Below are 16,056 nucleotides of genomic sequence, written 5' to 3' on the forward strand. Positions count from 1 at the left end.
CTCCTTCCAATTGCACCGACCGCTGATATGTTTATTTTCCACCCTGGACCCTCATATTCTCCCCCTCTCCTGTTAGTGAGTCTCCCTCACCTGGGCCCAGCCACCTCTTCTCCTTTTACGTACTCCCTTTGCCCTCTCTGCCAGGGAGGCCTCTCTCTTTCCCCCCTGCGGGTACTGCGCACTGCTCTCCCTCGCTCTTCTGCCCCCTCTTCGTGCCGCTCCCCGCCTCTTCGCCTCGTATCCCTTATGTTATCCCTCTCTCTGCCCTCTCTAGCCTTTCCATCTTACTCCTCTCTCAGGCCTCTTTATCCCGCTCCTTCCTCAGTAGCTTGCTCCCCACTCCCTCCTCTACCTTCCACTCCCTCCTTCCTCCACAAACTCCCGCTCCTCGCTCTGCCTTCAGCTCCCCTCTCTCTCCTCTTCGAGCCATTTCTGCCCCCTCGCCCCTCTTCTTTCTTTCCTCCTCGGCAGTGGATTTCGTGCACCCCTGCCGGGGGGTGCTGGGTCTCTTCCGGCGCCGCATTTCCTGGAGGCTGCTGTCGCTCCTCCTACGTCATCTGGTCTTCCTCGAAGTGTCTCGAGATCACGCCTCCTGACGTCCGTGGGGTGAGCTCATTCGGAGGCCGTCCACTGTCGGAGGTGGGTGTATCTGGGGGCGGGCTCGCCCTGCGCACCACTTCTTCCCGCTGAAACTGTTGCCACCATGTCTCCTTCTGCTGTTTTGCCGCGTCTTGTACATGTAGGAGTCTTGAGGCCATTTTGGGTAACATTGCACTCTTCTTTTTTTTTTTTTTGAATTTTTTTTTTTTTAGCTTTTCAGTGTTAAGCGACCGTTCCACAACCGGGGGGGGGGGGGGGGTCAGGGGCCGTTTGTCGGCCGCATAGCAGGCACCAGTCCAGAACATTAACACATGTAAAGTGAAGATTGGAAAGTAGAATCGCCAAAGTCCAAAAAATGCACCATAAGCTCACCAAGTAGAGGGCTAAAAAAGTTTAATAAAGACTACATAAAATGAAAATAAGGAAACAAACAAAAAACTAATACATAACAACCCTAGGGTTGTTTGTTTCCTTATTTTCATTTTATGTAGTCTTTATTAAACTTTTTTAGCCCTCTACTTGGTGAGCTTATGGTGCATTTTTTGGACTTTGGCGATTCTACTTTCCAATCTTCACTTTACATGCTGTCGTTGCTTGATTGGAGAGACGCGCTGAGGATCTGAGGGAACGTGGGTGTTGGCGTTTACTGCATTCTCCCCCGTGAAATCACGTGTCTACAGGGAGAGGAAGATTCACCGGACGGACCGGACATGCTATGACGCACTTCCGGCACTCGGGAACTCCACGCCAAAGATGAGAGACCGTGCAGTGGATATCCAGGACGGCTTCGTCTTCTCTGCAGACAGGGCTGCGCATGAGGAGTGCTACAGGAGGGATCCATAGAGGCACCGACATAGGCTCTCTATATCCTAAGGATCTCAGATAGCGGTTTCCATTGGAACTCCCCTTCCCTTTACACGCAGTCCACAGTGTCTTCTCCATCCACCTTAACCTTCCTGTTACACCCACGTTGTGAAATCCCCTCGTTGCTTACCTCAGCAGTCCTACGTAATTACTACTTATTATTAACTTTTTCTGTACTCTCTGTTTAGAGCTGTGAGTAGCTTTATCATTGACCAGAACATTAACACAACTTGATTTTTTTTTTTTAGTTTTATTTTGTAAATTCTTCTCTTCTGCGGCCACAGTCTCCCAGGCTGCTGCACGTGGAGGACGTGTCTCCGAGCTCCCTGGGGGAGTAGCTGGAGTGTTAAGCCCCAGCTTTTTCAGGAAGGTAGATCCCTCCGAGAGGTGCTTCAGGACATGTGGTCGGCCATTTTTCACAACCACGAGGGCAAACGGGAAAGCCCATCTGTACCTTATGTCCTTGTCCCGCAGCTCTTTTGTAATAGGTAGCAATGATCTTCGTTGAGCCAGGGTAATAGGAGATATATCCTGGAAAATGGCCATGGTTGTTCCCTCGAATGATATGGTAGGTGTCGCCCTTGTAATTTTACAGATCTCCTCCTTAGTTTTAAAATGGTGTAGCCCAAGCATGTCAAACTCAAAGGGTAACACAGGCCAAATAAACAAGGTTTAAGTTTATGTGGGCCGCAAAAAAACAAAAACTTCAATTTTCATAGAAACGTAGGTTTATTTCGAAAAGTACAGTGTGTGTGTGTGTGTGTGTGTGTGTGTGTGTGTGTGTGTGTGTGTGTGTGTGTGTGTGTGTGTGTGTGTGTGTGTGTGTGTCGGATGACCTCACTTACCAAAAAAAAAAAAAAGCCAGATGTGAATGACTTCTGAACCCATTAACCAGTGTCAGGATGCCCCCTCTTAACAATTTCCAAAGCAGCAATCCCGCCTGGGATCTAACCTGATCTGCAGTCCCTCAAGGTACTATACTGGAGGGGAGGTGTTCCCTACCTGTCTTCTGATGTCCCCCATGTGAAACTTGAGAGTCAGATCTGGAAGAAAGCAGAATAGATTATTTCGGTGTAGGTATAGGGCAGCTAAGATAAAACAGAGAGAGTGGGTGAGGGTGACAGAGAGAGAGAGAGGGTGACAGAGAGAGAGAGAGAGGGTGACACAGAGAGAGAGAGGGTGACAGAGAGAGAGAGAGGGTGACAGAGAGAAAGAGGGTGAGAGAGAGAGGGTGACAGAGAGAGAGAGGGGTGACAGAGAGAGAGAGAGGGTGACAGAGAGAGAGAGAGGGTGACAGAGAGAGAGAGAGGGTGACACAGAGAGAGGGTGACAGAGAGAGAGAGAGTGACACAGAGAGAGAGGCTGACACAGAGAGAGAGGGTGACATACAGAGAGAGAGGGTGACACAGAGAGAGAGGATGACACAGAGAGAGAGAGGGTGACAAAGAGAGGGTGACAGAGAGAGGGAGACAGAGACAGAGCGGGTGGGAGAGTGAGAGAGCGGGTGGGAGAGTGACAGAGAGAGGGTGGGAGAGTGACAGAGAGCGGGTGGGAGAGTGACAGAGAGAGGGTGGGAGAGAGAGAGGGTGGGAGAGTGAGAGCGAGAGGGTGGGAGAGTGAGAGAGAGAGGGTGGGAGAGTGAGTGAGAGAGAGAGAGAGAGAGAGAGGGTGGGAGAGAGAGATGGGGGTTGACTGACTCACCGGGCCCGGGACGCCAACCCCGGCAGACACCCCTGTTGGCGGCCTTGTCCCTCATTCTCTCTCTTCTTCCCCCCCCCCCATTTTCTCTCCCCCTCTCCCATTCTCTCCCCCTATTCTCTCTCCCTTCCCTCCCCACCCCATTCGCTCAATCCCCTCTATTCTCTCTCTACTTCCCCCCCATTTTCTCTCACCCTCCCCCATTTTCTCTCCCTTCCCTCCAAACCCCATTCTCTCAATCCCTTCTTCTCTCTCCCCACCCATCTCCCTCTCCCTCCCCTCCATTCTCTCTCTGACCTGCACAGACGCACACAGCCACTGACCTACAGACACTCACACAGGCAGACCAACAAAGACACTGACCACACACAGACACCCACACAGTCACTGCTGGCCTGCACAGACACACACACACAGCCACTGATACACACACACACACACACACACACAGCCACTAATACACACACTCCCCCCCACACACACACTCTTCCCCACCACACACACTCTCCCCCCCACCACACACCACCTCCCCCCCCACCACACACTCTTCCCCCCACACACACCTCCCCCCCCACACACACACTCCCCCCCCCACACACACACCTCCCCCCCCACCACACACACTCCTCCCCCCCACACACACTCCTCCCCCCCACACACACTCTCCCCCCCCCCACACACACTCTCCCCCCCACACACACACTCTCCCCCCCCACACACACACTCTCCCGAATACATATAAAAATAATACCCCCACACTCCTGAATACATATAAAAAATACCCCCACACTCCCGAATACATATAAAAAATACCCCCATGCCACCCGAATACATATACAAAATATCCCCATGCCACCCGAATACATTTAAAAATACCCCCACTCCCCCGAATACATTTAAAAAATAGCCCCACCTCCCCAATACATTTAAAAAATAGCTCCACCTCCCCCAATACATATAAAAAATACCCCACCTCCCCAATACATATACAAAATACCCCCACCTCCCCCCATCATCATGATCTCATCTCCCCAGTCTGGCCCCCATGCCCCCATCATCATATTCCCCACCCCATGCCTCCCATCTTTATCTGCCCAGGCTGGCCCCGATGCCCCATCATCATATTCCCCCACCCCCTGCCTCCCATCTTTATCTGCCCAGGCTGGCCCCCATGCCCATCATCATATTCCCCACCACCTGCCTCCCATCTTTATCTGCCCAGGCTGGCCCCCATGCCCCATCATCATATTCCCCACCCCCTGCCTCCCATCTTTATCTGCCCAGGCTGGCCCCCATGCCCCATCATCATATCCCCACCCCCTGCCTCCATCTTATCTGGCCAGGCTGGCCCCCATGCCCATCATCATATTCCCCACCCCCCCCCATGATCATCTCGGCCTCTTCCCCCCCCCATGATCATCTTGCCCTCTCCCCCCCCCATGATCATCTTGGCCTCTCCCCCCCCCCATGATCATCTCAGCCTCTCCCCCCCCCATGATCATCTCGGCCTCTTCCCCCCCCCCCCCATGATCATCTCGGCCCTCTTCCCCCCCCCCATGATCATCTCGCCTCTTCCCCCCCCCCCCCATGATCATCTCGGCCTCTTCCCCCCCACCCCCCCATGATCATCTCGGCCTCTCCCCCCCTCACCCCCCATGATCATCTCGGCCTCTCCCCCCACACCCCCCCCCATGATCATCTCGGCCTCTACCCCCCCACCCCCCCATGATCATCTTGGCCTCTCTCCCCCACACCCCCATGATCATCTCGGCCTCTCCCCCTCCCCACCCCCACATGATCATCTCGGCCTCTCTCCCCCCCACCCCCCCATGATCATCTCGGCCTCTCCCTCCCCAAAAAAAATAAATATTGTCTTACCTTATTCCAGGCAGGAGGCAGAAGGCAGTCTCACAGACGTCTTTGAAGCTATCTCTGCCGGGGTGTTGGCTCCGCCCCCGCTGTCCTCCCACACACGGCATGAGTGCAGGATGACTGCGCCCGGCCACCGTCCGACTCCAGTCCCAGCAGGCCAGCTTTTCCTTCCGGCCGTGCTCGTCGCATCCGCCACACCCGCGCTCGCCACCGCACTCGCTACTCCCGCGGCCAAAACTTGCAATCGCCGCCCACACGCTCGCCGACGCACCGGTTGTGGGTGGGCCGCAAAAATATTCGTGGCGGGCCGCAAGTTTGACATGCTTGGTGTAGCCGGAGGATTATGTCTCGTGGGGGATTATTGGGTAGTGGACGTGACCTCTGGGCCCTGTGGCAGCGGTCCATCGACAGCTCAGCCTCCGACTTGCCCGGCATGATGGAGGTCATCCACCGGCTCAGCAGGGCCTCTGGGTCCAAAATCTCCTCAGGGATCCCTCGTATACGCAAATTGTTGCGCCGTTCTCTTTTCTCGCTGTCCTCCTGCCGATCTTCCAGTTCTGCCACCCTGGACTCGAATGCGCCCATTCTTTTAGTAGTCTCCTGGTGGCACCTTGAGCTGTCATCCATGCGCTCCTCTAGCTCGTTTGTGCGGGTCCCAATTTGTAGGATATCCCTCCTGAGCCCCTCCACCTCGCCCCTAAAAAATGCTTTCAAGTCTGTTAGGAGCCTAGCTATCTCCGTTTGTATTATTCCCGAGTGCTCCGCAGGGGTTCCCTCCATCTCCGGGGCCGAGTCAGAGTCCGATATCGCCGAGTTCTCTGCCGCATTGGCCCTGCTTGAGCCCGTGAAATATGAGCGCACGTCCGTTTTGCTCTTAGTTTTCTGCCGCGTCGTTGCCATCTCTCCTCCGGAGGCCTTATTGTGGTCTACCGGGTGTCTTACGTTTGGGGATTTGTAAAAATGAATGCCGAGTTTCGTATAAGTTGTTTTTTATTATCTTTATCTGCCGACGGGTATCGGAGCTCTTATCCTACACCTCCATCATCGTACCCGTCGCGCATGCGCCCCTATGGCCGGAATTTTAACCAATCAGGGAGCAGGGATTTCAATAATGCATTTCTCCAGCTTTAGCCTATAATAAATAATACTATATTTAAAGAAAGATGTTATTCAACTCAATGCCATTTTAATGAGTTTAAAGCATCCTTTCATTTCTATAGCAGGCTTTAGGGCACCTCCCCAGCATTGCAAGATGTTTGTAACACTTTCCTGTTTGTGATAATCTGTTGCCATTATTCCTTGCAGTTTTAGCTGTAAACTATAACAATAGATAATGTTACTGTACCTTAGTAATATAAGCCATTATGTTAGGCACACAATCAGGATTTTGACATATTTATAACAGGGGCACCAAGCGATTGGCAGCTTAGGTAAGAATGTAGAATTATACATTGTCACAGGCTTTACATATACAAATAGGAGAGAGAAAAAGGCAGGGGGAGGAATGTAGTTTTGCTGCTTTAAACCAATTTTACCTACTGCTGTAACCATGTTGTCATGATCTGTTTTGTGTTGTCCAGAATTATTCAAATATTGTCTTTGTATAACAAGTTGTAGTTGTTGTTGGTTTTTCTTTCACCCTCCCCACGTCCATCCTGTGTCTTGTTGATTTCCTCTACCCCCTTTTTTAACGCGGTACCAATAATTATCCTTACCCCTTATAAATGGTATAATGTAGGCTGATTATCACTTACATATTGTTTATTGATTAGGTCTGTAGCATAATGCGCTTTCCAAATAAAAACTAAAGTTACAAAAAAAATAAATATATATATACATTTTTCAAATGTGATGCCCAATAAGCTTGTCTCCCTAGTTTGTGGATCGTGCTATCATGCATTTAAGCAGTGCCCAAATATATATATATATATGTAGGCACTGCTTAAATGCATGATAGCACGATCCACAAACTAGGGAGACAAGCTTATTGGGCATCACATTTGAAAAATGTATATTGTATTTTTCTGCTATGAAATTAAACATGGAAGGGGTTTTATCAAATTACCTCTTTTAAGTTTACAAACGTAGACGGCAATTTATATAACTTTACAAGATCTCTTTATTTTACATTCTCACTCAATCTTCCTTTACAGAGTATTCTGTGCAAAGCATAAACTGGATGGACCTGGGAGTTGTTCAACCCGTAAGTTGTTCCCAAAAAAGATTGAATGCATATAGTTAAAATTGTAAGCGATTTTTATATAAAAGCCAATGGCATAGTTATTATGTTACTGTGTTAGTGGTTTACTGTACATAGGGATGGGCAAACTGGCAGCTTCCCCTGAAATATTCCACTGGAAAATAATGATGTCTTCTTAGATTAGTCAATTTGAATAGACCAATAATTATATAAATATTACGTTCTCATTCCCAATGCATTTTGGTTACTTTAAAGATTTGTTGAGTGGAGAAAGGGTGCAGCTGGGGCTGCCAAGAGGATTGCCAGGTACTTGGACACGAGCCTTGACCTGGGACTTGAACAGTTTGGTGAGAGGACGGGAGGGTCATGGTGTAAGGGGCAGGTACCAGCTGATCAAATTGGTGAGTGGTGGCAGCCACTTTGTTGAGAGATCTGTGATCTGAAGAGTGAAGTTTTTTCTTCTATTGTAAATCGGGGAATGTTTTTATACTGTAATTGATATCATATCTTTAATTCTTTTAATGCCCGCTTTTCTCCATGCCTGGAAGGCTCCTTTGAGTAGCTCCATTTCCAATTTTGGTTAATCAAAGAGGGGGATCATGTCCAATTGTTTATTTGTAAATTTGTACTTACATTGAAGTCGGTCCCATAGCGATAGAGAGTGCCTAATCACTGAATAAGCTATCGCACACGGGGTGTATCTGTTTTGACCATCCATAAGAGAGAATTTATATTGGCCTGGCCAGACTCAGTTCAGTCTATCTCCACCAATCCCCTGGATTCTCTCTTGGAATTCTATAGAAGAATCTGTCTGAGTTGAGGCATAATAGTATATCATCAGGTCGGAGAGGGCTAGTCCCCCACAATCAGTGGGTCTGTGCAGGGCCAACTTATTTATCCTGGATCGTCTTCCGCCCCATATAAATCTAGCAATGGGATATTGAAGGTTTCTTATATCTCTGCTTAAAACTAGAATTGGAAGTATGCAAAAGATACATGATTCTCGGAAGGAGGTTCATTTTCACAGATGTGATCCTCACCAGCCACCAGGGACCTAGGCAGTCGCCCTGGGGTGGCACATTGTGGGGGGCGAGGGAGGCATCACGCGGGAAGCTGAGAGTACACTACTGCCGCGCTCCACATTGCAGCAGGACATGCTCCTGCTGCAGCTACATGTTCTCCTTGCACTGGCACTGTGGAGTGTAAAACCAAAGGATGCATAGACCTAGGCCTGTTAATCCAAGAGGTGAACATGGCTATGAAGATTTCGGCCTGGGTGAGTGATTGCCCAGAAGGGAGATTTGTAACTTTTATCCATATTGCTTAATGAACGGCTTCAAGAGCATGGACCCGAGGGGTAGGCCTAGGGAGGAGGGGAGGCAGGGACAAAATGGGGAATTTCCATCAATTGTCCATCACCAACTCTGACTTAGATTGTTTTATTTTATACTAGCTGAGAGACCCGGCGTTGCCCGGGAGTCACACTGCCCCCCCCCCCCACACACTGTCCCCCCTCCCCCACACACTGTCCCCCCTCACACACACACTGTCCCCCCCCCCCCCCCCCCACACACACACACACACACACACAGTCCCCCCACCTCCCCCACACACACACTGTCCCCCCCCCACACACACACTGTCCCCCCCCCACACACACTCTGTCCCTCCCCCCCACACACAGTGTCCCTCCCCGTGACTTGCGCTCCCCCCCCCCGGCGCCCGCTTGGTCCCCCGTGACTCGCGCTCCCCCCCCCCCCCGGCGGCCGCTTGGTCCCCCGTGACTCGCGCTCCCCCCCCCGGCGGCCGGTTGGTCCCCCGTTACTCACGCTCCCCCCCCCCCCCGGCGCCCGCTTGGTCCCCCGTGACTCGCGCTCCCCCCCCCCCCCCCCTGCGCCCGCTTGGTCCCCCGTGACTCGCGCTCCCCCCCCCAGCGCCCGCTTGGTCAACCGTGCCTCGCGCTCCCCCCCCCCCCCACAGGGCCCGCTTGGTCCCCCGTGCCTCGCGCTCCCCCCCCCCAGCGTGCAGGCGGCGGCAGGAAGCGCCCTGTGTGGGCCTGGGGCCTGTGTGGAGAGTTACTGGCGCCATAAGCTGAGGCGGGACGCGCAGTGACTTACCTGAGGGGGCGGTAGCACCGGGGAGGTAAGGGAGCGTTGGAGGCTGGGGTAGGAGGGCCGCGCTTCCCCTCCATCCGGAGCCGGTGCAGGGTGGCGCACGTGATGGGGGGGACACAGAGAGAGAGGTGTGTGTGTGTGTGTGTGTCAGGTGTGTGTGTGTGTGTGTTTTGGACCTTTGGCCCATCACTCCGCCTCAGGCCAATGAGAGGTGTGCGGGGGCGGGCGGCCCAAGGGAGCAATCTCATTGGCCTGAGGGACACAGGCCATGCAGACATACAGTGCTTTCACAAATTTATAGTAGATAACAATGCTGCTGCATTTGTCATTCTAGTAGCTTTATTAAAGTCCATAAAGGTTGCAATGTTTAATAATGCACGAGACAACATAATATCTATTACTTTTATATTATTGGTGCTACATCCTCACTATACCCTCCATGTCAAACATTTCTTAATAAAAGGTAAAAAGACAACACCGCTGTAATGTTAGTAAAATAGTAGGTTGCAGTCACACCATATCATACTGTAAAAATGTACTTTGTGTTCTTACAGAAGATTCTGTAAATTCTGATTATGAAGTTAAGGAACAATGTGTGACTTCCGATGATGAATCCGATGATTCAGTGCCGTCACCTACACAGGTTAACAAGGTAAAATAACTTTTCATTTGTCCATTGGCCATTTGCCTTCCATAAAACTTATGACTCTAGGTAATTAAAAGTTGTATGTTTCCCTGTTTAATGACCACAAGCTTACAGAGATGTGAAAGCATATAAGGCTCCGCTTATAGTGCCGGCGTCAGCGCGTCAAAACAAATGCACTGCCTATTGCTTATAGTAAAGACGGCGCGACGGCTTGGTTGTGATCACTGGAAGTCATCTCAATTTGATTTTTCCAGCAACCGCAGCCTGACGTCGCTGTCGCTATAAGCGTAGCCTAAGGCATGAAAAAGAGACCTTTATGCACTTTCATACAGATTAGAACAAAGAATAAGGAGAAAAAAGCATGATGCTCAGGTGTATCAGCCCACTTTGCAATACAGCTGCATAGGAACTCAGAGAAACACCTTGCAGATTTCAAACTTAAACTTTATTGAGCATATTTTAATAAATGGGTTGTGAATGTGGCGAAAAGAACACATAAAAACAATAACAAATGGAGACAGGTGTGTGCCTAGGAGAGATGCTGATATTTTCTTATATGTTACACAGTAACATTTTGGATATAGGACTTTAATAAGGTTTATTAGTAGTTCCCTGTTGGAATTTAAATATCAAGAGGACAAATTCCATAGGGTGGTGTGAGACAGGCTATTAACATGAACCTAAAGGGTCCATTTCACATTATCCCCTGCCGAGTAGAGTACAGGGATACTTTGCCACCCACAATGCTAGTTTTACAGAGGAGAATATTGCTACAACTGCTACAGTATCTCTTTCAGCAAGAATTAAACGTGCTGTTAGATAGAGGCCTGGAAAAACAATTGATATCAAAACAGGAGTTTCATTTTATGCTAAATAAATCACCAAAGGTGGCTACTTTTTATACTATACTACTATAGTCTATAAGAATCCAGTACATCCCCCGGGTCGACCAATTCTCTGAGGCATTGGGAATCTCACAGTGGGAGTGAGAACATACCTGGACCAGGTGTTAAGACCATTCGTGCTCTCATGCCCTTACTATGTGAGGGATACACAGGATGTACTTAGGAGACTAGAAGGCATAGTAGTAGAAGAGGGTAACCTCCTGGCTTGTCTTGATGTGGAGTTCCTCTATATGAGCATTCAACATCCTGTAGGTATCCAAGCTGTATCAATTTTTTTTACGAACAAGGATTATGCAGCATCAGGAACACAATGAGTTCACATGTGACCTACTCTCCTTTGTACTAACCCACATCTACTTCAATAATAGGATTTACCTCCAGGTACAAGGGACCGCAATGGGCACTACGTGAACCCCCGCATGATTATAGGGCCTCCGAGTGATCTCACAGCAATTTATCTCCCGGCTCCTAACATGTAAGGAAGCATATAAGTAGCTTTATGAGTGATAGTTTTACACCGCATACATAAACCTTGGCCCCTTGCAGATGCGCTTACCAGAATGCCCTCCTACTGTCTCTGTACGTTCTTCTTACCAACAAATTAGATTGTAAGCTCTTCGGAGCAGGGACTCCTTTTCCTAAATGTTACTTTTATGTCTGAAGCACTTCTCCCCATTATGTGTTTATATTATTTGTTATCTATATGATTGTCATGTGTATTACTGCTGTGAAACGCTATTAATGGCGCTATACACTGGCGACACACTTTATTCGAGCTCGGCTAGTCCCACGAATTCGGGTATACCCGGGTGTATTGAGGTTTGTGACTGTTTTCTGCCCGAGTGCATTGAGGTATTTTCCAAGCAGGGATTGAAGCATTTTATTCCCGCTGGCTGCAATACTGCACAGTATATATATATATATACTGCATTACAATTCATGAATTTATGCCATCTGGTAGACACACGAAGCATTGCAGCCTATTAAATCCTAATCATTATCATTTAACAGATCAGCCGCCCGTCAGCCAGGCATGAACCCAGGCTGGGAAGGCAAACGCAACGGGGCTTGTCAGAGGTGAGGAGCGGCGCATTCCAGGTATCTGCCAGGTACATACTGGGTATTTGCTCGAATAAAGTGTGTCGGTGCAGTAGAAATAAAGACATACATGTTTAGTGAACCATAAGGTTAAGAGTACCCACGGTCATACTGTATTGCTTAAATTCGGCTTTCTCCTGTCTAGCTTCATTGAACAGTTCAAAGATCGAGCTAACAGAGCACGCTCTGTCTGGAATAAAAGCCTTAAAGGCTTAGTGTGCCTATTGCGTGGTTAACTTACACCCCACCTAACAAACTGAGACGACACAGTTTTGTGGAAGTAAAAATGGTCACAGCTTTATTGTTTTAACAATACTTGCCAATAACTGTCAGCCATAATCTTAGTCCTTTGTCATCCCTATTCTCAGTATCTTCTGGCGGGAGGAGCCCTCCTCCACCCGCCCATATCTACCGTCCACCGGGAGAGACACTCTCGACCGCCACCGGGAGACTATTCTCAACCGCCACAGGGAGACTATTCTCAACCGCCACGTCATCCGCTCACCCTAGGTCCCCCTATCCTGGCCGTCTGTGCCTACCCACATAGGATAGAGCCCAGCTACCTAAGATTGGTGCCTCCCGGCATCTTGCCCTCACCCGGTCGGGGTACCCCCTACACAATGGCTCAACTGCTAAGGCTGACTGGTATTGGGGCCCTCGTTATGGGCATACCCTCCTCCCTGTTAGGGGTTCCCCGGAGCTTGGAAACACTTCTTGGCGGGGTGGTTACCTCCACATTGGCTGCACACATGCCTAAACTTACAACCCGTCCCCAGCGTGCAGTGCCCGTCATTAAACGCCCAACATTCCCCTTTCTTGCCTCTGGCCTTTGAATAACTCGCGGGCCGACCCTCTGGCCCCTCAGGAAAGGGCGCGTTATCCCCCTGTCCCACTAGCTTCATCAACAATTCTATGTCCATATTCCCCAAACTCAACCGTGTATCCCCCTGCCACCTCTGCCTGAACTGCTCATCATAATCTCGCCACGCAGACCCCCCGTGTTCGTCATGTATGGTCTGTATCACATTCAGGTATTTCATCACATTATGCAATTGTTTTGGATGTTTTGAAAGGAAACAGTACCCGAACACAGTGAAACCCAGAATCCAGTTCGCATTACTCCTCACTAACTGCCCTTTCTCGCCCCCGCCTCCCGCACGCGCTTCCTCTCTGCTCGCCCCGTTACAGACAGCTTGAACATGTCCACATATTTCCTGTTACCTATGTCTCTCTGTGTTCTCCTGGGCAGGTGTGTGTACAGGGAGCTTGTCTCGACCGCGAACGAATCCTCCCTACCGCGGGTGGAAACTACCCCCTTGTTCTTGCACTGTCTGCTTTTTCGCCTTCACCTTCCTACTTCGCCTCGCAGACTTGCTCAAAGCTTCTACCTGTTTCCTTATGCGTTTTACCCCTGGGGTCTCGTCGCTGTCTGCGCCGCTGTTGGCGTCTGACTCGGTGCTTGCCCTAGCGCTCTCACTATCGTCGCTGTCTGACCCTTGGGTATCGCAATCCAACCCTGTCATAACCGACCCCCCATCACTCCCATCATCACTTCCCAACACCACATTATCATACTCGCCTGATCCCGCAGCCTGGACACATGGACGACCGGTCCTGGATCTTTTGGCCGCCGCACCGCTCTTGTTGCCGCTTCCCTTTGACCCGGGTACTGACGTATCTGACGGGGGGCTGCCCGGGACGATGGGGGTGACCAGTAGGTCCGCGGTGGCCAGTGGGGCTGCTGTCGGATCTAGGGCTGGTGCCGGTGCACAAGGCGCGGGTCCACCTAACGGTGCGCTGGGCGCAGGTACGTAAGAGGTGGGTGCATAAGGCGCAGCTGTGTAGTGTGCGTAAGGGGTGGGTAGGTAATCTGCAGGGGGCACCGCTGTGTAGTGCGCGTAAGGGGCGGGAGCATAAGGCGTGGGGGCGCAGCTGTGTAGTGTGCATAAGGGGTGGGAGTGAAAGGCGCAGGGGCGTGGGGCGCAGCTGAGTAGTGTGCATAAGGGACGGGTTGGACAGGTGCGTAGGGCCCATAGGAGGGTGCGTGAGGCAGGGGAACTGCGGCGGCGGGAGGGGGTAACGCCACAGCAGCAGTGGGGGGGTGGGAGCCGGTGTGGGGTGGTCTGGGCATCATTGGAGGGTGCAGCAGTAGGCAGGGCGGGCGGGGGAGAGATCTGTGCAGTGGGGGGGGGTCTGTGCAGCAGATGTGGGGGGGTGGTCTGTGCAGCAGAAATTGGGGGGGTCTGTGCAGCAGGTGAGGGGAGGGATGAGGGCAGGAGGAGGGATGAGGGCAGGAGGAGGGGGGAAATTATGGCAGCAAGAGGGGAGGAAAATGGTGGCTGCAGGGGAAAGGGGTGACTAAATGAGGGCACCAGGGGAGGGGGGGTGAGAGCAGACAGGGTCTATGGCTCAAGGATGAGAGAGGGGGTTCTTGACGCTGGGGTCTCTCACCTCCCTGGCAGTGGCAGGGGCCGCTGGCTTCTCTCTCCCTGCACAGCTGAGGAGCTGGCACCGGAGTGAGGCTGTGAGGGGGGGTGGAGAGAGGGAGAGCTTCCTCTCCGTGTTGCTGCTGTTTCTCCTCCGTCCCTGCCATGCAGTAAGGAGGGAAGGGGGGGGCGCGTTTAAGGGTCTGTGCTGTTTCCCCTCTCTTCCTGCCATGCAGGAAGGGGGAAAGGAGGGTCTGTGCAGCTTCTCCTCTGTCCCTGCCGTGCAGTAAGGAGGGAAGGCGGGGGAAGGATCCGTGCAGTTGCTGCTTCTCCTCTCCCTGCGTGTGCCGGTGCAGGCTCCGGTCTCGATGCTTTCTCCTATGGGCCGGTCTCTGGCAGAGGACAGATGGGATAAAAGGCGCCGCTGGGACACAACCTGCAGGGAGAGAAAAAAACAAAGTCAGTGGGTAGCTCCTGCAAGTGCAGGGTTTAAATAGCCCGCCCCATTAGCCCCCTCCCCCTGTTGGTGCGCGCGCAAATCTACCAAACCTCGTGGTGGGGGGGGGGGGGGGAAAGGAAGGCACATTAAGTACCCCCTGGAGGCACTCAGCCCTTATGGACGCGACGGCCCCATTTTGGGACCTCTGCCTCTCTTTGCATCAATGGGTTCATTCAAAACCAAAAAATACATACTACTGTAGCTCACATATAGAAGTATTTAAGGTTCACCCTTGGAGAGCCAGTGTTATATTGATAATAAAGATTGATAAGTATATCTGTAAAAAAGACTTCACAATAAAATTCATGGCAGATTCGCCACTTGAAAGAACTCCCGAATTGTAGATTGAGCATGAGGGAGAGGTAAAAACTAGTCCTGTCTCTTCCTCGATTTCTAGAAATAAATCACTTACCTTTTATGATCGAATACCTGATAGTGAAGAGGGGGGCTTTTGAGTGCACTCGTACTGGATTTTATCAGAATGATGATATAATGTCTAATGAAGTACCGGATATAAACATCCATGACCATGATTATATGGTCTAGGGAGCTAGTTATTATAAGCTGTCTAGTGTCCTGAAAATAAATGGATGCAGTCTAAACCTAGAAAGCAGTATCAGGAGATATCAATAAATAATAAATGCTGACCTATGTGACATCTGAGATACTGACAATGACCAAAATCAGTGAGGGTATATCTGGGAAAAAAATACCTAATAAGTCTCACAGTATAGTGTAATGTTGATTTTGCCATCTGAAACCAACCCTTAATTAGGGTTTGGGAGTGAGGAAGAGGTAAAAGGCAGTCCTGTTTTTGTTCTCAATATGGGGTTACTCGGCATCTATCCTCTTTATTTTCCTTTGCGCTCCCTCCTGTCCCGAATAGAAACCAAGAGAGAACACAACACTAATAATCACTTGATCTCTTTGACCAATTGAGGTGGAGCGTTGATCGGTATCCATGACGAGGGAGGGAATAAAAATCCTCCACCGTCAGTTGAAAATCCACCCCCGACGAAGCCGAGTAGGTGAAATGTACGTCGGGTACGTCTGACCTCACTCGGTTCCGTGTGACGTCGGCTCATCGGAGAGGTGTGTACGTTTGCCGGTAAGAGTGCTTAGGGAGACTGCGCC

The 16,056-nt window shown here is 50.7% G+C and overlaps 1 protein-coding gene across 1 annotated transcript in view; it reads left to right on the top strand.

Annotated features, from left to right (window-relative positions):
- The window catches only part of SETDB2 (SET domain bifurcated histone lysine methyltransferase 2), a 169,604-nt gene that overhangs the window by 95,279 nt on the left and 58,269 nt on the right, over positions 1 to 16,056 (top strand). Inside the window, exons 23-24 of the mRNA XM_075593180.1 lie at positions 7,188 to 7,237; positions 9,903 to 10,000. Of these exons, the coding sequence (XP_075449295.1) occupies positions 7,188 to 7,237; positions 9,903 to 10,000 (148 nt within the window). The remainder of the gene's footprint in view (positions 1 to 7,187; positions 7,238 to 9,902; positions 10,001 to 16,056) is intronic.

The sequence above is a fragment of the Ascaphus truei genome, chromosome 3 (assembly GCF_040206685.1).
Source record: "Ascaphus truei isolate aAscTru1 chromosome 3, aAscTru1.hap1, whole genome shotgun sequence".
Classification (NCBI taxonomy): domain Eukaryota; kingdom Metazoa; phylum Chordata; class Amphibia; order Anura; family Ascaphidae; genus Ascaphus; species Ascaphus truei.